Source organism: Salvelinus fontinalis, chromosome 26 (assembly GCF_029448725.1).
Source record: "Salvelinus fontinalis isolate EN_2023a chromosome 26, ASM2944872v1, whole genome shotgun sequence".
Taxonomy (NCBI): Eukaryota; Metazoa; Chordata; class Actinopteri; order Salmoniformes; family Salmonidae; genus Salvelinus; species Salvelinus fontinalis.
The window spans coordinates 15235132-15257024 of record NC_074690.1 but is presented as its reverse complement, the minus strand read 5'-3'; the positions used below and the strand labels follow the sequence as shown (position 1 = coordinate 15257024).

The 21893-nt window shown below is 42.4% G+C and overlaps 1 protein-coding gene across 1 annotated transcript; it reads right to left on the bottom strand.

The window, feature by feature from the left end:
• Positions 1-6487: 6487 nt before the first annotated feature.
• On the bottom strand, positions 6488-17464 carry LOC129823711 (presenilins-associated rhomboid-like protein, mitochondrial). Its single transcript, XM_055882652.1, has 10 exons — positions 17335-17464; positions 14160-14382; positions 12183-12287; positions 10928-11060; positions 10247-10342; positions 9779-9928; positions 9596-9666; positions 9217-9318; positions 8551-8648; positions 6488-7532 (listed from the first exon to the last, which is right to left on the bottom strand). Exons 1-10 carry the CDS (start codon positions 17412-17414, stop codon positions 7385-7387), a joined length of 1206 nt encoding a protein of 401 aa, XP_055738627.1. The 5' UTR covers positions 17415-17464; the 3' UTR covers positions 6488-7384.
• Between the last annotated feature and the right edge of the window lie 4429 nt (positions 17465-21893).

Here is a 21893-nt window from a genome sequence, read left to right as displayed (position 1 = left end):
CATATCTACAACACAAAATCTGTGTGTTTGTGTCTGTGCCAATGCTTGTGCTGCTTCAGTCCCTGCTGTTCCATAAGGTGTACTTTTATCTGTTTTTTTAAATCTAATTTTACTACTTGCATGAGTTACTTGATGTGGAATAGAGTTCTGTGCAGTCATGGATCTATTTAGTATTGTGTGCCTCCCATAGTCTGTTCTGGACTTGGTGACCGTGAAGCGACCTCTTGTGGCATGTCTTGTAGGGTATGCATGGGTGTCCGAGCTGTGTGCCAGTTGTTCAAACAGACAACTTTGTGCATTCAACATGTCAATACCTCTCACAAATACAAGTAGTTATGAAGTCAATCTCTCCTCCACTTTCAGCCAGGAGAGATTGACATGCATATTATTAATGTTAGCTCTCTGTGTACATCCAAAGGCCAGCTGTGCTGCCCTGTTCTGAGACAATTTTCCTGAGTCCCTCTTTGTGGCACCTGACCACACGACTGAACACTAGTCCAGGTGCGACACAACTAGGGCCTGTAGGACCTGCCTTGTTGATAGTGTTGTTAAGAAGGTATAGCAGCGCTTTATTATTGTAACGGCAGCCTTCCTCCTCTTCACGAGAGAAGGTGTAGCAGGGATCGGACCAACACGCAGCGTAGCCAGTGCTCAACATGTTTAATAAAACGAAACTGTGAACACTTACAACAATACAAAATAACAAAATGTGGCAAACCGATACAGCCCTATCTGGTGCAGACAAAACACAAAGACAGGAAACAACCACCCACAATCCCCAACACAAAACAAGCCACCTAAATATGATTCCCAATCAGAGACAACACAAAACATCTGCCTCTAATTGGGAACCATATTAGGCCAAACATAGAAACAGACAAACTAGACACACAACATAGAATGCCCACCCAGCTCACGTCCTGACCAACACTAAAACAAGCACAACACACAAGAACTATGGTCAGACCGTGACAATTATGGACATCTTAGCTACTGTTGTATCAATATGTTTTGTCCAGGAAAGTTTACAATCCAGGGTTTCTCCAAGCAGTTTAGTCTCTTAAATTTCCACATTATTAATTACAAGACTTAGTTGAGGTTTAGGGTTTAGTGAATGATTTGTCCCAAATACAATGCTTTTAGTTTTTTAAATATTTAGGAATAACTTATTCCTTGCCACCCATTCTGAAAGTAACTGTAGCTCTGTTAAGCGTTGCAGTCATTTCAGTCACTGTAGTAGCTGATGTGTATAGTGTTAAGTCATCCGCATACATAGACACACTGACTTTACTCAAAGCCAGTGGCAGATCATTAAAGATTGAAAAAAGTAAGGGGCCTAGACAGCTGCCATGAGGAGCTGCTGATCACAATAACTTTAGAAAACACTGTCATCATGTCAACATTTGGTCATGCTAGCTGTGTGGGAGAGAAAAAGAGTGAGAATGGTTGATGAATACACATATAGGAAACATTGATTGTGTGTGAGATATACATTTTAAGCTAGCCTAATTCTTGAAACGTGCCCCCCAATATGGATGTGAATTTGTTCTAGATTCATCAGGGATCCTTGTATTTTCTATTGGACAATACATGTTGCCTATCCCTGCTCCCCCCCAACACTCATTCTAACGTTACACCTGTCATCTGCAGTTTTCAATTCTTGATCCTCTTTTTCTGCAGGAATCTTCTAGCTTGGATGGAAGGCTTGAACAAAGGAGGACAGTAGTTATCCTGCTGACTAAGAAATGGAAATAGCCTATCTCTCTCCGTATGTCTGCCTGACTGCCAGATTGCTGAGGGGCAACATAGTCAATGTACTTGCTAGGGTAAGTCTAACTTAGGGAAGACCTTAGGTAATGGTTAATCACGATCTGTCTGTCTTTAAAGCTCCTGAAACATGTCAATGACCTGATGCATGGCCTCTACAGCAGTGCTTGGCCCCACACTCAGTTACCAGTGATCTTTTCTGCCACATCCCAGGGAAATGAGGGAGTGGAACCACCCATCCTTAAATCCATAGTCATTGACGGTAAGATATGTGTGCAAAATGTTTTTTTCTTCTGTTTGATACTCTGATCTTCAATGTCTATTGATTCCTACTAACCAGCTTGGTAAGAGCTAGGTTTGTACTAGCTATGCTGATGGATCAGTCATGTTTTTTTTCTCTGCATCAAGTCTCAGACTGGATTCCCCAAGAGACATGTTACCAGCTGCCCATGATTGCCTGATCATACACTCTTCGATAAAAAAGGTGCTATCTAGAACCTAAAAGGTTTCAACAGCTGTCTCCATAGAAGAACCCTTTTAAGATTCCTTTTTGGTTCCAGGTAGAACTCTTTTGGGTTTCATGTAGAACCCTTTCCACAGAGGGTCCTACATGGAACCAAAATGGGTTTGTCGTAGAAATTCATAGACAGGGACACTCAAAGTCAATCTTAAATTAATCAGTGTTTATTGTCAGCGCGCTGGAGAGTTTCCAACAAACGTAATGCACCATAGTGAACGTCAGTCAGGAGCTCTGCTGGGGCAGTTCTAGCAGGTGTCTTATGGCTGTATACAGACAAGCAGGGTTGGGTAGGTTACTTTCTTAATGTAATCCGTTAGTTACTAGTTACCTGTCCAATTGTAATCAGTAATGTATCTTTGATTACCCAAACTCTAATGTAATCTGATAACATTCCCCTTAAGAGGCATTAGAAGGAGACAAAAATGTATGTTACCAATTGAACGACATCTATTGCAGGACAAATCAATGTTAAAGTTTACATAGCTGGCCATATGTGGATGTTCAATTTTACTTTATGGGTTGGTTATGCAGGCTTCTTCTAACCCATCGCTTTCTACGACATATAATAATACGATTAAATTATATCTTATTAGCTAGCCCTACTCAGTTTTTTATGATTTTGTTGTCATGGAGGACTGATTGGGCTCATTGATTCAAGTTGAAAAATAAATGCTGCGCTCATGGAATGGCATGCTTTGAGCACTACTGAAAAGTGGTATTTACATGTGAAAAATGAATACCATATGCTGCATTTGCTATAGGCCTATTGTTTACCTTTTATTTGGTGACACTTTGAAAATATGCCGCTGTTTAAAAGGCAAATCCACAGATGAAACAATAACAAAACGGTTGCCCGGACTCTGTTTTGGTAAATTGCTGAGGGATGTGCCTGGAGAAATGTTATGAGGCGTTACAATGTTTACAAACATTGGAGTAAAACAAGCTTATATTATGTGTTTTGATGGGGTGTGACAGTTGAACTAAGCTCATGAGGCATTTATAAGTTATATTCTTCAAGAATCAATGGATATACACTGCTCAAAAAAATAAAGGGAACACTTAAACAACACAATGTAACTCCAAGTCAATCACACTTCTGTGAAATCAAACTGTCCACTTAGGAAGCAACACTGATTGACAATAAATTTCACATGCTGTTGTGCAAATGGAATAGACAAAAGGTGGAAATTATAGGCAATTAGCAAGACACCCCCCAAAACAGGAGTGATTCTGTAGGTGGTGACCACAGACCACTTCTCCAGTTCCTATGCTTCCTGGCTGATGTTTTGGTCACTTTTGAATGCTGGCGGTGCTTTCACTCTAGTGGTAGCATGAGACGGAGTCTACAACCCACACAAGTGGCTCAGGTAGTGCAGTTCATCCAGGATGGCACATCAAGGCGAACTGTGGCAAAAAGGTTTGCTGTGTCTGTCAGCGTAGTGTCCAGAGCATGCAGGCGCTACCAGGAGACAGGCCAGTACATCAGGAGACGTGAAGGAGGCCGTAGGAGGGCAACAACCCAGCAGCAGGACCACTACCTCCGCCTTTGTGCAAGGAGGTGCACTGCCAGAGCCCTGCAAAATGACCTCCAGCAGGCCACAAATGTGCATGTGTCAGCATATGGTCTCACAAGGGGTCTGAGGATCTCATCTCGGTACCTAATGGCAGTCAGGCTACCTCTGGCGAGCACATGGAGGGCTGTGCGGCCCCACAAAGAAATGCCACCCCACACCATGACTGACCCATCGCCAAACCGGTCATGCTGGAGGATGTTGCAGGCAGCAGAACGTTCTCCACGGCGTCTCCAGACTCTGTCACGTCTGTCACATGTGCTCAGTGTGAACCTGCTTTCATCTGTGAAGAGCACAGGGCGCCAGTGGCGAATTTGCCAATCTTGGTGTTCTCTGGCAAATGCCAAACGTCCTGCACGGTATTGGGCTGTAAGCACAACCCCCACCTGTGGACGTCGGGCCCTCATACCACCCTCATGGAGTCTGTTTCTGACCGTTTGAGCAGACACATGCACATTTGTGGCCTGCTGGAGGTCATTTTGCAGGGCGCTGGCAGTGCACCTCCTTGCACAAAGGTGGAGGTAGCGGTCCTGCTGCTGGGTTGTTGCCTTCCTACGGCCTCCTCCACGTCTCCTGATGTACTGGCCTGTCTCCTGTTTTTGCTATTGCTTGATCTATTTTAAATGTAAGAATGTTGCAGATTTAAACTTTAATTGTTGACTATGGAAACACAGAAATGTAATGAACACTTTTCAATTTCCAACTTTATTCTCTGCAATATTTTTTTTTACAGTAGGTAATAAGCTGTAGTCATTACCAGGTTATGATGGTATTAACTATGACCAGTAGGCTACATAGTATAGTGGTCACAATTATGACCAACTGGTCGTATTTTGGTCAGACAAATACGTAAAAAAACAACATCCTTTTCCAACTAGAATGTGCAGTCATACTGACGTCTTTTCAACCAGGTTTTGCCCACTGGGCAGGTGTTCAAAAACGCATATCAGACCGAGAACCTAACGTTTCATTCTTAAGTAGTTCTTTGTGAGTTTAAGTTTATAAAACCATCTCTCGGTAGAAGCGACAGTTATGGTTAAAAACAGCTTGATTGCCATAGCAACATCTTTAATTGCAAGAGTAACTGTATCGGATACTGGACAACAGTTCTTGGGGGGGCTCAAACTAAAAAAGCAGGTTTGCGATTTTATTCATACTGGTGATCCTGTGTTTGAGTTGTGTGGTAGCAATAAACAGTCTTATCTCTGGTATATCTTGGCATACATCATTCAAGACGAAGTTTAAATTGTGTGCAGCGTAATGGACATATAATGTAAAATGTCTCAGAAGCTCAGGGGAGTCTCAAGTTGGACTTAATATACCTTGATTGCAGCTCATTTCTGTAATCTATTAGCCAGACAAAACCTGCTGAGTTCACTAAATTGTGGCAAAATGTATCCAAGGATTTGTCCTCATTGTTAGGCTATTTGATGTGTAATTTGTATAAATACTGTATATAGCTAGGCTACACTGCATAATGGAACAATGTAAGCTGGTGTGTTGAGGGTGTGCTGACTATTATTTGGCATTAGACTGGTTTTACACACAACTTTCTATCCAAGCTGGGAGAAAGCATGAGGACGGCTCATGTCATGCAGGTTCAGGTGGGTTATACAGGACAGTTGTATTTTTTTTAATCAATTGGTTGCCGATTAGTATTCTGTTGTACCGAAAATGTATTTGATCAATCTGCAATGTTGGAATTTCGAACTTTAATTACAGAACAAGTAATTACATTATTGCCGCCAGCCAGCAGTCTAAATCATGGCAGCCTTGCAACACCCTGTATAGCTTAGTGAAATGTTAGGCTTAACATGAGAAAATGACAACCAAATAGGCCTAATAAACATATCCATTAGCTGAAGCAAAGCTATAGGCTACATGCTCGGGCACCACAGAAAGCCTATCATCAATTCGATCAGCCTGGTCTCAGAGAATTTCGTATTATTCTGTACGTAAATCTAAGGACACTCCATTTAGTCTGGTTACATAAGACAGATGGTTACTTGGCGTATAACGTGAATGTCTACCAACCCAAAGGTTGCAAGTTCAAATCTCATTATGGAGATCTTTCGCATTTTAGCAACTTTAACTACTTGCTACTTAGCATGTTAGCTAACCATTCCCCCAACTCTTTAAACTAACTCCTAAACGTAACCCTAACCCCTAGCCTAGCTAATGTTAGCCACCTAGCTAGAATTCATAACATAACACATATTGCAAAATTTTAACATTGTGCGCTCTGCATATTAGTAACATATTTTACTGAATGGAGTGTCTCGGATTTACATACAGAACAATACAAAATGCTCTGAGACCAGGTTGATTCGATCGGCCGCTGCATAGACACGTCGCAATTTCAGCACCACGGACAGCAATCTGTAGTCTATACTTTGTGAATGGCTGTCTCGCTGACGCATTCGATTTTTATTTCAGGGAGGAGAGGGGGACGAACTCCGACCCTTCGAGGGGTCCAGAGACACTGCCTTGCGCCAGCAAAACTACCTCTACTGCATGCAGAGATATAAACATGATATCCATGAGTTCATCTTGACTCTGGGGAAGTAGATAAAAGGCGTAATTGCCAAAATCCTGAAGTATCCCTTTAAACCCAAATGTACTACCCCAGTGAAGATGAAGGTGACCTTTTTAATAATAGAGTACCATGAAATGAGTACAGCAGTGTTGAGGACATTTTTGGCGTTTTTGTTATGTACCTTTTTGTGTAAGGCTCAGGATTTACAAAATGTTTTACCAAGATATAAGCACCTCAACCTTTCAGAAACCTCTGGCAGCGCCGGCACATCTACAAACTACAAGGAAGTTGAAGTTCTTATGAGGAAGTTTGTTGTTTTAGTCCAGGACGGTCATTCTCCGTTAACCACTTCCTTACAAACAGGAAGCAGTCTCTGTATCAACCACAGACATACAATATCTCTATGGTAACATCTCACATCTTCATAGAAACTACCCCATAATGATAAAGCCGCCAACATTTGTACTAGATTACAGCCACTTATCAAACCAAATTAATCATCCCTTAGGACTTAGTTACAATAGAGTGCTGTCTGAAATACAAATATCACAAATATGTCCACTCTCCCTGATTAGATTGGTTGAGTTCCCCTGCTCAGACGTTGCATGCATCAACCAATAGTTGCGTGCCGTCGAGCTCCAGATTGCTATAACATATGATGTGGTTGGCTGATACTTAAAATACCTATCCAGACGTTGTAAGATATGACATGCGTCAGCAACGCCTGGACAGAGGAACGCGCCAATTAGAAGAACAGAGGTTTGGGGTGCTGGGTCCCGCCCTCCACAGCTGTCAGCTGGATATCACCAGGCATAAGTACCAAAAAAAGGCTTCTTGAGGTAGAAGATTCCCCCTAACCACAGGTTTAGGATCAGATACCCCCTACGGCCAATGCTAACCAATTGGGGGGGGGGGGGGGGGGGGGTGAAGAATATCTGACACCTGATCAGTGGTTATGGGCCAACTTCCCAGAGTGGCATGTTGGGGGTCCTACACAGGACCAGGTCTGCCCCCGTCGCCGCCCGAACCCCCAGATCTGCCCCGTCCACCAGGGGCCTGAGATCTCATGCTGTGCCATGCCTTGACCAGTGGCTCCCTTTTCCTCCACATCAGCTTGTGGCCGTATGCTACATACCACCTGCAGGAAAGACAGTATGGATTATAGTCATTCATCAATATTATTTAAAATATAATAATAGCAGATGCTTTTAGTCAAAGCGACTTGCAGTCATGCGTGCATGCGCTTTACGTATGGGTGGCCCTGGGAATCGAACCCGTAATCTTGACGTTGCAAGTTCCAACTGAGCCATACAGGACAACTATATTACTTACTACTAAACTAAAATAGGACCACTATTTTATTTTTATTAATTACTATTATAAATGTATTATATTCAGTGAAATTCAGTCTAATTAAGATGGCTTTAAATGAACACAAAACAACTAGTCTAATCATGGATGATAATATGGAGATATCATGAATGAGGTGGCCAGTGTCATAGGGGAATTATGGTATTACAAGGTGTCATAGGGGAATTATGGTATTACAAGGTGTCCGGTGTCATAGGGGAATTATGGTATTACAAGGTGTCCGGTGTCATAGGGGAATTATGGTATTACAAGGTGTCCGGTGTCATAGGGGAATTATGGTATTACAAGGTGTCCGGTGTCATAGGGGAATTATGGTATTACAAGGTGTCCGGTGTCATAGGGGAATTATGGTATTACAAGGTGTCCGGTGTCATAGGGGAATTATGGTATTACAAGGTGTCCGGTGTCATAGGGGAATTATGGTATTACAAGGTGTCCGGTGTCATAGGGGAATTATGGTATTATGAGGCTCTATCTAATTTGACCAGATCTACATCCTAAAAGGTCCTGAAATCACTGTCTTAATAGTCTTTGAATGTGCAACTATTTGCGGAAATTGTTGTCGTAATTGAAAAAGGATACAAAATGTATATAATTTCACAGTCAAACAGAAGTCACATTTTCCCCATCTCTCACTTGTGGATATGAATCACCTCACTAATATTGGCTTGGGGATACGGCTATGCATGGTACGTGAAATCAGTTGCTTTACAGATATTTTACAGATATGCCATTTGGGCTCTGGTGAGTCCAGTCGCCCATTTCTGTAGTGATCAAATACTCACACTCCGAAGAGGGCTCCTCCAAGGTGAGCCGCATGATCAAACAGCCTCCATCCCATAATGAGACCCGCTGCATCCATGGCAACGATCGCTTTCAAGGCCTAAAAAAAGAGCAATGAGACTCTGCCTCCCACAACCATACAGATGACACACCACATCCGTTTATACACACACCACATCCGTTTATACACACACCACATCCGTTTATACACACACCACATCCGTTTATCTACACACCACATCCGTTTATCTACACACCACATCCGTTTATCTACACACCACATCCGTTTATCTACACACCACATACGTTTATACACACACCACATCCGTTTATCTACACACCACATCCGTTTATCTACACACCACATCCGTTTATCTACACACCACATCCGTTTATCTACACACCACATACGTTTATACACACACCACATACGTTTATACACACACCACATACGTTTATACACACCATTGAATTTACAATGAATAGACGTGTTGAGTGCAGATGAACTATGTTATATACATTGTTTTCACATACCCCCCCAGTCTTTCTTTCACAGACACTTTTTATTGCTCTCCTGTTTCCCTCAGAGAAGATGAATGGAATTTTGTTACCGCTGCTTTGCTTGAGGTGTTCATACACCCCTGCCACAAACACATCACATCACTCACGTTGCCTGCAGTGAAGCTGACCATGGGCAGGAAGATGATACCCAGTTTGGCCTCGGGCATCTTGGTGCAGACCGCGGCCAGGACCGTCATGATGGCCCCTGACTGGAAGTCAAATCACAGGAAGTGACGTCAGAGCCCGGATCAGGAAGTGACAGAGCCAGGACCGACCACAGTAATAAACAGAGGGAGACGTGAGTAATGTTGATTATCACTAAACTCCCATTTTGTCATGCAATAATCATAACAATGTAATGTGTGTATGTTTCCTGGTTTAAAAAAAATCACGGTACGATATTCTTTGGTCCTACAATAATGAACAAGTGCACAGTATTGTATAGCAAAGTGTACCACAAAAAGGGGGACATGTGAGGAATCTTACCGCCCCAAGAGAGGGATGCAGGCGTCCCGTGCTGGTCTTACACACGTAGCTCACCATAGTGGAGATCACACCTGACAATGAAGAGAGATGAGGGTCAACAGCAGTCTCTGAAAATAACCTAACATATACACTCAAACACACACAAATTGACAGACATCACACACACACTATGTAGGCTTGTACCAGCAGAGAGGTAGACAGCGAGGAACTGCTCCTTCCCCAGAAGAGAGACGATGCTGGAGGAGAAGGTCCACAGGACGTACATGTTGGCCGCCATGTGGATTATAGAGTAATGGCTGAAGGTGGAGAGGAGCATGGGAAGGCACCGCGTCTCTGGGGGGAAGAGGAAGGGAGAAGCGCGTCAGTCTTATCATTGAGCAAAATTAAAATAAAGGCTAACAGTATCTTTTTTTTTTTAAACAGATCTGCTCTTTCTCTCCAGGAAAATGTATCCCCTTATGTGTGTTGATAATGCAGGCTTTCAGACTGAAGTCCAGGAGAACTATAGGGAGGAGGGAGTGTGACTATTAAAACAAATCAATGTAGAGTTGGGAGGGATTTCTAAATCGACCAAAAATAACAACATTATTCAGCTGCATTGAAATGACTCAACCCCAACGGACCACCACCACACACAGAAACAGTACTTACTGGAGGCTGGGTTGGCAGTAAAGTACTTGACCATGGATCGTTGCATGGAGGGTATTCGCCAACAGCAGAGCACCACAGCATTGACCGCTATGATCCCTATCACAGAGAGATGATGGGAACAAAAAGGTTAGAGGATATTAAGAAGGTAGCTACGAGAGAACGGGCCACATCTGGACAGAGAGAACACTTATGGATATAGGCTAGTACAGACGGTATAATGCACAGGGTCATGTTTGGTAGGCACCAAATGTAAGAAAACAATGTCAAACGTTTACTATCTGAACACATCCAATAAGAAACGCTCATTATCATTTTTCGTTCTACGCTGTGTCCTAATGAACATTACCTTAATTCCATGGCATGATGCAACTAAATTTCAACTCATGCTTTGAACATTTATTCCTTTGCTGGTCCTAAGGCAGCCTCTCTATCTTGTTGACCGTAATACCCTCTCAATTCAGGGGTAAGCAACAGCCTGCCACAGTGTGTTCACGCTTTTGCTCCATCCCTAACACACTACAAATCGACTAATCATGGCCTTTAAAATTTAAACCATAGACCACTTTAAATTAGGCGTGTTAGAGCTGGGCTGGAACGACATGTGAAGCCCACACTGTGGTCCTCCTGGGCCGTAGTCGCCCGTTCCTCCCCGTTATCCATCACCCTTTCAGGGATCCTTACCGGTGGCCATCTGCTGACCCTCAGTCAGGCTGCTCCAGAAATCATCCACAAAGGACATGAGCAAGATGACCTGTTTCTGGAAGTCTGTTAGCTGGTTCCACCAGTTGTGCCAGTATGTCATGTCTTGCGATGCCTAGGATCCAAAATACAAGAGGAGACACACATTTGTCATTTTCAGGGTTTGGACAGACAGTGGCAAGTCAAATTCAAGGACTTTCAAATACTTTTTCAAGCACTAATATTTATTTTCAAGGACCATTAATTTGTAATAGTTCATATTATGCAATTGTTTCTAGACGCAACAGATGGCAGTATATCACCACAAAAAAAACATACTATTCATCACTACCTAACAAGTTCTACTCAATAACAGGGGTGGAAAAAGTACCCAAGTGTCATACTTGAGTAAAAGTAAAGATACCTTAACCTAAAATGACTCAAGTAAAAGTGAAAGTCTCCCAGTAAAATACTACTTGAGTAAAAGTCTAAAAGTATTTGGTTTTACATATATTTATTTATCAAAAATGTATTTGCTAAAATATACTTAAGTATGAAAAATAAAAGTATAAATCATTTCAAATTCCTTATTATGTTAATCAGACTGCACAATTTTCTTTTTATTTACAGATAACCAGGGGCACAATCCAACACTCGGACATAATTTACAAATTAGTTTAGTGAGTCATCCAGATCAGAGGCAGTAGGGATGACCAAGGATGTTCTCTTGATAAGTGTGTGAATTGGACCATTTTCCTGTCCTGCTAAGCATTCAAAATGTAGCTAGTACTTCTGGGTGTCAGGGAAAATGTATGGAGTAAAAAGTACATTATTTTCTTAAGGAATGTAGTGAAGTAAAAGTTGTCCAAAATATAAATAGTAAAGTACAGATAGTTTTACATTTGCCCGGCATTCTAGCTATCGATGTAACGTTTTGGCAGCACCTAATCAGTCAGTTCTGTACCTGCCTGGTTGAGTGGAAGTGTGGGTTAATGAGTTGCCCGGCAACCCAACCAGAGTGCGAAACACGTGAGGAAATAAAACTCAGTAGTATGCCTGGAGATGAATTAGCAAAACCACTAAATTGTTCTAATATTAACATATTTGACCATTTTCTGTTCTCCTCTTTTAATTCAAGTACCAACTTGAGAAAATGTCAGATTTGAGGTATTTAAGTTCCAAATTCAAGCACCTTAAGCATCTTGTACAAAACCCTGCATTTTGTCACACATATAATACATCTCCATCACACTCTTACCTTTCCGCTTTTCTCCTGCTCAGCCTCGTCCTTGGCCGTCTTCACTCGTGACTTCAAGGACTCGTATTGCAAGATGGCGGCCGCACCAAAGGAGCACCCTGTAAACTAACATGGAGTCAGACAAGCTTACCTTCCTTTTTCTTGGACTGCCCACCGTGCAGCTTTGTTCACTGGATGAACATGTACTTGTAAGTTAAAGACATTGAGTTGCATGTTATACAGCTGAAGTCGGAAGTTTACATACACCTTAGCCACATACACTTCACAATTCCAGACATTTAATCCTAGTAAAAAAATTCTGTTTTAGGTCAGTTAGGATCACCACTTTATTTTAAGAATGTGAAATGTCAGAATAATAGTAGAGAGAATGATTTATTTCAGCTTCTATTTCTTTCATCACATTCCCAGTGGGTCAGAAGTGTACATACTAATTGAGTGTATTTGGTAGCATTGCCTTTAAATTGTTTAACTTGGCTCAAACATTTTGGGTAGCCTTCCACAAGCTTCCCACAAAAAGTTGGGTGAATTTTAGCCCATTTCTCCTGACAGAGCTGGTGTAACTGAGTCAGGTTTGTAGGCCTCCTTGCTCACACACACGCCTTTTCAGTTCTGACCACAAATATTCTATAGGATTGAGGTCAGGGCTTTGTGATGGCCACTCCAATACCTTGACTTTGTTGTCCTTGAGCCATTTTGCCACAAATTTGGAAGAATGCTTGTGGTCATTGTCCATTTGGAAGACCCATTTGCGACCAAGCTTTAACTTCCTGACTGATGTCTTGAGATGTTGCTTTAATATATCCACATCATTTTCTTTCCTCACGATACCATCTATTTGTGAAGTGCACCAGTCCCTCCTGCAGCAAAGCACCCTCACAACATGATGCTGCTACCCCTGTGCTTCACAGTTGGGATGGTGTTATTCGGCTTGCAAGCCTCCCCTTTTTCCTCCAATCATAACGGTGGTCATTATGGCCAAACAGTTCTATTTTTGTTTCATCAGACCAGAGGACATTTCTCCAAAAAAGTACAATCTTTGTCCCCATGTGCAGTTGCAAACCGTAGTCTGGCTTTTTTATGGCGATTTTGGAGCAGCAGCTTCTTCCTTGCTGAGCGACTTCTCAGGTTATGTTGATATAGGACTCATTTTACTGTGGATATAGATACTTTTGTACCTGTTTCCTCCAGCAACTTCACAAGGTCCTTAGCTGTTGTTCTGGGATTGATTTGCTCTTTTTGCACCAAAGTACGTTCATCTCTAGGAGACAGAACGCGTCTCCTTCCTGAGCGGTATGACAGCTGCGTGGTCCCATGGTGTTTATACTTGCGTAATATTGTTTGTACAGATGAACGTGATACCTTCAGGCGTTTGGAAATTGCTCCCAAAAATGAACCAGACTTGTGGAGGTCTACAATTTATTTCTGAGGTCTTCGCTGATTTCTTTTGATTTACCCATGATGTCAAGCAAAGAGGCACTATGTTTGAAGGTAGGCCTTGAAATACATCCACAGGTGCACCTCCAATTGACTCAAATTATGTCAATTAGCCTATCAGAAGCTTCTAAAGCCATGACATAATTTTCTGGAATTTTCCAAGCTGTTTAAAGGCACAGTCAACTTAGTGTATGTAAACTTCTGACCCACTGGAATTGTGATACAGTGAATTATAAGTGAAATAATCTGTCTGTAAACAATTGTTGGAAAAATTACTTGTGTCATGCACAAGGTAGGTGTCCTAACCAACTTGCCAAAACTATAGTTTGTTAACATTAATTTGTGGAGTGGTTTAAAAAACGAGTTTTGATGACTCCAACCTAAGTGAAATGTAAACTTCCGACTTCAACTTTAAACGATTCGCTATGTTAAATATGAATACTCAATGAATACATATGAATCAAATGCATGAAAACTATAGAACGGTGACTTCCCATATGACAATTTTTTGGGAATAAAAAAGTATGTCTTGCTAGAACCTACCCCTATTGTGAACATAAAGGGCTTGAACAGCTTCCCCGTACGCCTGGGGGCCGCGCCAGGGGGTGGGGGTCCTGTTTTAGGGTGCACCGCTTTCCGAGACACCATCGCATCGGCAGCCTCAGAGGGGGGAGGGCCTGTTTCTTCTGGGATGCCACGGTCCCTCTTCCATGTCTCTGGTTTCCTCGCTTCTTTCCGGAAACCACACCTCTGCTGGGGGTTGAACCTTTAGAAGGGTACACAGGAAGACAACTTGTTAACACACATTGGTTGGGAACAGATGATCCATAGATCTAAAAGATTATGCGGATGTGTGGATCTTTTCATTCATGTTTTCCTTGGTTTCATCCAGATGAGTAGGTCATTGGTCACAGCTCATCGAACGCTGACGAAATGGGTTTTGCAAGAATACTATATCTCATTGTACCTCAGGTCTCTACTGCTGATGCACCCTCTTGACCTTAACACTGGCCACGCCCCACTGTTTGGTAAGTTCCTAGCAGCCACAATGCGGATGAACGTTAAGACCTAGGGAAATAGTAATGGCGTCTTTTTGTAGGCACCAACTCTGCCATGGTTTGTCGGACAAAGCCTATGGAGAAATGAATGCCGTTTTTGGAGGGTTTTTGGATAAACACTGAGAATAATGTTTGTGGTAAAACGAGTAACGTCTGTGGTACACACAGGCTTAGGAGATCTTATACGTTTTGTTCTATGACATCAGCTAATATTCAAACATCGTTTTAAGCTTTGTTTTTTACTATTGACAGTTACAGCTGATTTCGGGATTGTATATCGATTTGCTCACCTTAAATAATTATTCAGAGTTTTGTTTCAGTCTCTGAATTGTTTCATCAAAATTTCGACGCCATCTCCTGATATCAAGCCATAAAAACTACAATCCATCTCCGTCCGAGTTTGAGGTAGGGAAGAGTGGAAATGGTGGAAGCAGAAGTATCGTTTGAAGCTGAAAGCACGTCGAGTACAGTTGGCGAGAAAGATGAGTGGACAACAGTGAAGTCCAAGAATGGAGCAAAAAACAAGTGATCAGGAGACACTTATTGTGAAGAAGGTGGATTTTATAGCATTTATAGCCACAGTTATTAACTGTACTGCACAAGAGTCGAATAAACAACATATCTGCAGCTGATAAGCTTTTGGGCCTCCAAGACTTCACAGGCAGAAGCACTGCAACGACTTATTTTATGAAATTTTTTCACTACAATTACTACTGTCCGCCACCAACTGTACAGGTGGGTAATAAAGATCCCAAAAGGAGAAAAAGCAGGGTAAAAAAATACAAAATATAATTATAATAATAGTAGACTTTTTTTTTTATGAATTCAAAATAGCCTGCTTTTCTGTTTTAATCAGGTCCCTACACAGGCTCAGAAGGATCTTGTGATGGCGGGACATTTCCTGGCGACTATAAAATAAGTCGTTGCAGTGCTTCTGCCTGTGAAGTCTTGGAGGCCCAAAAGCTTATCTGTTGCAGATATGTCGTTTATTCGACTCTTGTGCAGTACAGTTAATAACTGTGGCTATAAAATTTAAAACGATGTTTGAATTAATCTGAAACCAGAATATGAATGGTGAATTCGCTTCCAGACACGGAAGCTGTGTTGGAATACCCATACTAACATACTGTATACTACATACTTAATGAGTATATACTACATACTATTAGTTCATTTTAGTATACCGTAAACAAAAAGTATGCTTTCAGTTGAGCGTACTAGATCTTCGCCTGTCTACCGGAAGTTGATGCTGTTGCTATGCAACCTCTTGCTAGCTAGTTAGCAATAACACAAGACTAGTTAGACATCTTACGACTTCGGGTGTGTTCTGTCAGATTGTAAATTCAGAGCGTTGTCAGATTGCACTACGACTATACCGTTTAGCTAAGCTAAGAATGACGGGAATAATCAAGTCAATAAATGTTGGGTAGTTAATATAGCCTATAGTTAATATACTGGCAAGTTTGATGTATAAGTAGCCAACTAACCTTAGGTAGCTAGCTAACATCCCGGTACATACTGCTGTAATGATATGCTATGTGGTTCGTAAGGACAGCGTAGCTAACAAATTGTCAGCCAACATAACGTGTAAGGTAACTTATTTGAAAAGTCATTACTTTATTACATTGCTCAACATTTGTCCTAATTAGTTAAAGCAATGATTTTTGTATCCGCTCTCGTCGGACTTCGGCTGCATATTTTCCGCAAATCTGAAAACGATGTGAAGCCACACCCACTTGCTGATTAATTGCATTATGGGCCTTAAAGTATGGAAATAGTGTCCTCTGCGTGTATACGTCATATTTTGTTTGAATTTAGAATGACATCTGGGAACTTCTGGCATACTAACTATATCAATACTATGACAAATAAGCATACTATATACTCAATTCACGTCAGAAATAGTATGGTTAGTGCGGTTTCGACACAGCTGGAGACTCCTTCTCCTCACCACTATTGCATATTCCTTGCGTCCTCTCTCCTTCTCTAAACCCATTGAAGGAAAAGGTCAGAGGGGTGGGACCTCTGGCTTTCTCATCCAATGGGTTTTGAGAAGGAGAGAGGACGCGAGGTGCATGCAATTGGGATCTTTCCCTAGTCTATGTTGCAGATATTTCTTTGAGTTTTACCATTAATTTATTCCTCAAAAATCGTGGATACATAATAACAGCGTTGTGACGGACTAGGCCTATTTTGCAAAGCAATAGCCAAACACAATAGAGTGAAGAGTCGTTATGCTGACTAGATTTGAATGGGACTGTCATTGGGCTTGTTCAACATTGCAGCCGACAGTGTAGGAGACTGCCGAACGACTGATCAACAAATCACCATACATCATAAATAACTACTCATTATTATGTGTAGGTTAGTCAGTCAGTGACCATTACCCATTATTCGTCATGGATTTGATGCTCTCGAACACGGCCAGTTTCATTCTAAATTAATGAGAGAACCGTACAGCTTTAATATTGAACAAAACTACAATTGAAGCAATAGTATTTAAACGCTTAACTACCGCAATGAATGCAGTAAAGTTGTCTAACAATGACAGTCAGAAGATGGTTAGGTAACCAGCGCAACAACCAATGTCGTAACTTCGTCGTTGTTCGCAATAATGTTCCAACGTGAATATATCGCGCAACCGGGTCTCCATTGCTCACCTGCTACCTCTCGAAACTGTGGAGACAGAATTTATACATTCTGTTTTGGTCCATTTGACAAAATATCCTCTCCACGCCATGTTTATGACCCCAACCCAACGTCGCACAACCGTCACTGCCGGGTTGGGACAAAGATCTTATGGTTACCGAGATCACAGACACAGTCTGTAGCGGAGAAGGGTAGGTTATCTTAGAATTCTAGAACATCTTCGTTCGGATTAAGTGCTGAGTAAGAAGGTCTATCTTGAACAGACAGCTACACTTTACAGTATAATTCATTTTCTGCGTGTAGACATCAGACATGTGCAAATGTGAAATCTTTGTGCAATTCCCCCCAAAATATAGGAAAACAGAACTGAGAGTAGTTGACAGTCGAACCACCTCATGTTAGTAATATTTATCATATTTTACTGCCCCCTAGTGGGAAATGTTCTAACAACTGTGCAACATCTGGCTGAGGACCAAAGAGATGTGAGAATATGGAAGTTGGTCGAGCGAGAGAGAGGTGGGGAGAGGGAGCAAGGGAAAATGTTTCGGCTTTATTCATAGGACCACCAGGAGAGGAGTGTTGTCTCGACTGGGACGAGGTTAAGAGTATCGACCGCCCTGGGCTTGATTATTGGCACCTGGACAGACTCCACAAAGTTTTCACAAAGCTTGCCAATGATCCCAGAAATAGGTAGGCTAAAGAAGGTGGAATTTACCTCTAGAATAGCTGCACTGCAGTCTTTGAAAAAGGAACTGCCCCACACCATTGTGCCGCCCCACAACTTGCACGTCACATGCTTGGCTTGCTCCGAGCTTGCTACTTTAACTAACTGTACATTTCATCCTTTCACTCTGCTAACCTTTTAATGTACCCCATTTAGTATTAGTTTGTTGTGGATAGGAAAGAGAATAGGGAGAGAACATGAACAGGCAATTAAGTGGGGGAAAGACACAGGAAAGAAAGACGAGAGGAGTTGATGTTGGAGCATTGTTGTGTTTGGAAACTAATCGGACAGATACAAAAGAGAAAGTGAGATACTTTAGGACAGAGAGACAGTGAGAGAGGAAAATGAAAAACAGAAAGCGAGGGGTAGAGAGAGATAGAGTCTAACTTTGCCAGAGAGTGTAAACCCCAAGGACACGCTGCCAAGTTAGATGATATTCTGCAGGTCTAGGTCTGAAGAGAGCAGAGGGGAAGAGAGGGAAGAGGAGAGATGGTGAGGGAAGAGGAGAGAAGTTACAGGGGAGGAGAAATGACAGAAAGAGTGGAGAAGTCAAGATGGAAAGGAGAAGAAGAAAAGAACAGAGGGGAGCTGCATAAATATTTGAGAGGCCCCAGAAGTAGACTTGGGTAAAAACTGTTGGTGGTTTAGGGTTGGCTGTTAAGCTCTATTAAGCATGCATGATTACATTAGTGCAGTGGTTCTCAAACCTCTCCTCAGGGACCTCCAGCCATTCCATGTATTTGATCTATTCTACAGCTATTCTGACTCAACTTGGCAACTAATTATCAAGCCCTTCAATAGGTGAATCAGTTGAGCTAGTCCAGAGCTACAACAAAATTGTGAAACATCCCCCGAGGAGAGGTTTGAGGACCACTCCATTAGTGTACCGCACAAGTCTGCTCAACCCTTCAGCACTGCAACAACAGACACACATGCACAATTGCACACACACACTCTCTTTCACTCTCTCTCCCCCTGTGGTGGAAAAGTCTGTAGAGGACTCTGGGTTCCTCCCTGATCGATACAGTGCATTTTTCCCAGCAGTGGTCTGGTGTCTTCTTTCAGGTCCTCTTATCGATCTGCCATGAACAGACGCCAACCAGGGTCCTCTTCTGTCTGCATAAGGGCCGGCAATGGCATCAGTCATGTGACAGGAAGTGTCTTGTCTGGGTGTGTCTCTGTGGCTGCATTTAAACAGGTAACCCAATTCTATTCTTTTGCCCAACTATTGGCAAAATATCTGATTTGTCAAAAGGCCAATTAGTGGCTAAAGATCAAAAATAGGCTGCCTGTATAAACACAGCCTGTGTGTCTGGAATGGATGGATATAACTTGCCACCACTTCTATCTCGAGCTTCTTTCTCTCCCTCATATCCCAATAATCCCCAGGGTACAGGGGTACAGAGGGTACAGGGATACAGACGGTGGCCAGTTCGAAGATCAGGGAGGGTATCAAATCAAATTTTATTTGTAACATGGCCAAATACTTTTATTTTTTAAATTTTTAAATTTCACCTTTATTTAACCAGGTAGGTTAGTTGTGAACAAGTTCTCATTTGCAACTGCGACCTGGCCAAGATAAAGCAAAGCAGTTCGACACATACAACAACACAGAGATACACATGGAATAAGCAAACATACAGTAGAAATGTAAATGTAAATACAACAGGTATAGGTAGACCTTTCCCTGAAATGCTGATTTAAGAGCCCTTAACCAACAATGCAGAGTTTTTTTAAAAAGTAAGTAAGAAAAATGTGCTAAATAAACTAAAGGAAAAATAGTAACACAATAAAATAACAATAACAAGGCTACAGCGTACACAAGGGTTACTGGTACCGAGTCAATGTGCAGGGGTACGGGTTAGTTGAGGTAATTGAGGTAATATGTACATGTAGGTAGGGGTAAAGTGACTATACATAGATAATAAACAGAGAGTAGCAGCGGTGTGTGTGTGTAGCATCAATATGCATGTGTGTGTTTTGTGTGTGTCCGTGTGTGTTTGTCTGTGTGCGTGTTGGAGTGTCAGTGTAGTATGAATGAGTGTGTGGGTAGAGTCCAGTGAGTGTACATAGAGCCTATGCAAGAGTGCAAAGAAATCATCATAAATAAGACTAAAATAAGGGGGTCAATGTAAATAGTCCTGATGGCCATTTGATTAACTGTTCAGCAAATCAAATCAAAGTTTATTTGTCACGTGAGCCGAATGCAACAGGTGTAGACCTTACAGTGAAATGCTTACTTACAGGCTCTAACCAACAGTGCAATTTTTCAGTAAAAAAATAGGTACTAAGTGAACAATAGGTAAGTAAAGAAATAAAAACAACAGTAAAAAGACAGTGAAAAATAACAGTAGCGAGGCTATATACAGGCACCGGTTAGTCAGGCTAATTGAGGTAGAATGTACATGTAGGTATGGTTAAAGTGACTATTAATATATGATAAACAGAGAGTCGCAGTAGTGTAAAAGAGGGGTTGGCGGGTGGTGGGACATGATCCTGATAGACCGGGTAGCCAATGTGCAAGGACACCAGTTAGTCGGGCTAATTGATGTAGTATGTACATGAATGTATAGTTAAAGTGACTTTGCATATATGATAAACAGAGAGTAGCAGCTTAGCCCCAGTGATGTACTGGGCCGTACGCACTACCCTCTGTAGTGCCTTGCGGTCGGAGGCTGAGCAGTTGCCGTACCAGGCAGTGATGCAACCAGTCAGGATGCTCTCGATGTTGCAGCTGTAGAACCTTTTGACGATTTTTTAGTTTCCTGAGGGGGAATAGGCTTTGTTGTGCCCTCTTCATGACTGTCTTGATGTGTTTGGACCATGATAGGTCCTAGTGATTTAGACACCAAGGAACTTGAAGCTCTCAACCTGCTCCACTACAGCCCCGTTGATGCGAATGGGGGCGTGCTCGGCCCTCCTTTTCCTGTAGTTCACGATCAGCTCCCATTTCTTGATCACCTTGAGGGAGAGGTTGTTGTCCTGGCACCACACTGCCAGGACTCTGACCACCTCCCTATAGGCTGTCTTATCGTCATCGGTGATCAGGCCTACCACCGTCGTGTCGTCGGCAAACTTAATGATCATGTTGGAGTTGTGCTTGGCCAGGAGGTCAAGGGGACTAAGCACGCACCCCTGAGGGGCCCCCGTGTTGAGGGTTAGCGTGGCAGATGTGTTGTTGCCTACCCTTACCACCTCGGGGCGGCCCTTCAGGAAGTGCAGGATCCAGATGCAGAGGGAAGTGTTCAGTCCCAGGGTCCTTAGCTTAGTGATGAGCTTTGAGGGTACTATGGTGTTGAACGCTGAATAGCATTCTAACGTAGGTGGGAATGGGCAGTGTGTGAGTGCAATGGAGATTGCATCGTCTGTGGATCTGTTCGGGCGGTATGCGAATTGGAGTGGGTCCAGGGTTTCTGGGATGATGGTGTTGATGTGAGCCATGACTTTCAAAGCATTTCATGTCTATAGATGTGAGTGCTACAGTGCTGTAGTCATTTAGGCAGGTTACTGTGGCGTTCTTGGGCACAGGGACTATGGTGGTCTGCTTGAAACATGTAGGTATTAGAGAGGTTGAAAATGTCAGTGAAGACACTTGTCAGATGGTCAGCGCATGCTCTGAGTACGCGTCCTGGTAATCCATCTGGCCCTGCAGCCTTGTGAATGTTAACCTGTTTAAAGGTCTTACTCACATCGACTACGGAGAGCATGATGATACAGTCGTCCGGAACAGCTGGTGCTTTCATGCATGGTTCAGTGTTGCTTGCCTCGAAGCGAGCATAGAAGGCAATTAGCTTGTCTGGTAGGCTCCGCATCACTAGGCAGCTAGGGGATGGGTTTCCCTTTGTA

Coding starts and splice junctions, on each gene's coding strand:
- LOC129823711 (XM_055882652.1), bottom strand. CDS start 17,414: ATGGCGTGGAGAGGATATTTTGTCAAATGGACCAAAACAGAATGTATA. Junction 12,288..14,159: donor CCTTTATGTTCACAATAGGG/GTAGGTTCTAGC, acceptor ACTCCATGTTAG/TTTACAGGGTGCTCCTTTGG. Junction 11,061..12,182: donor AGCAGGAGAAAAGCGGAAAG/GTAAGAGTGTGA, acceptor TTTGGATCCTAG/GCATCGCAAGACATGACATA.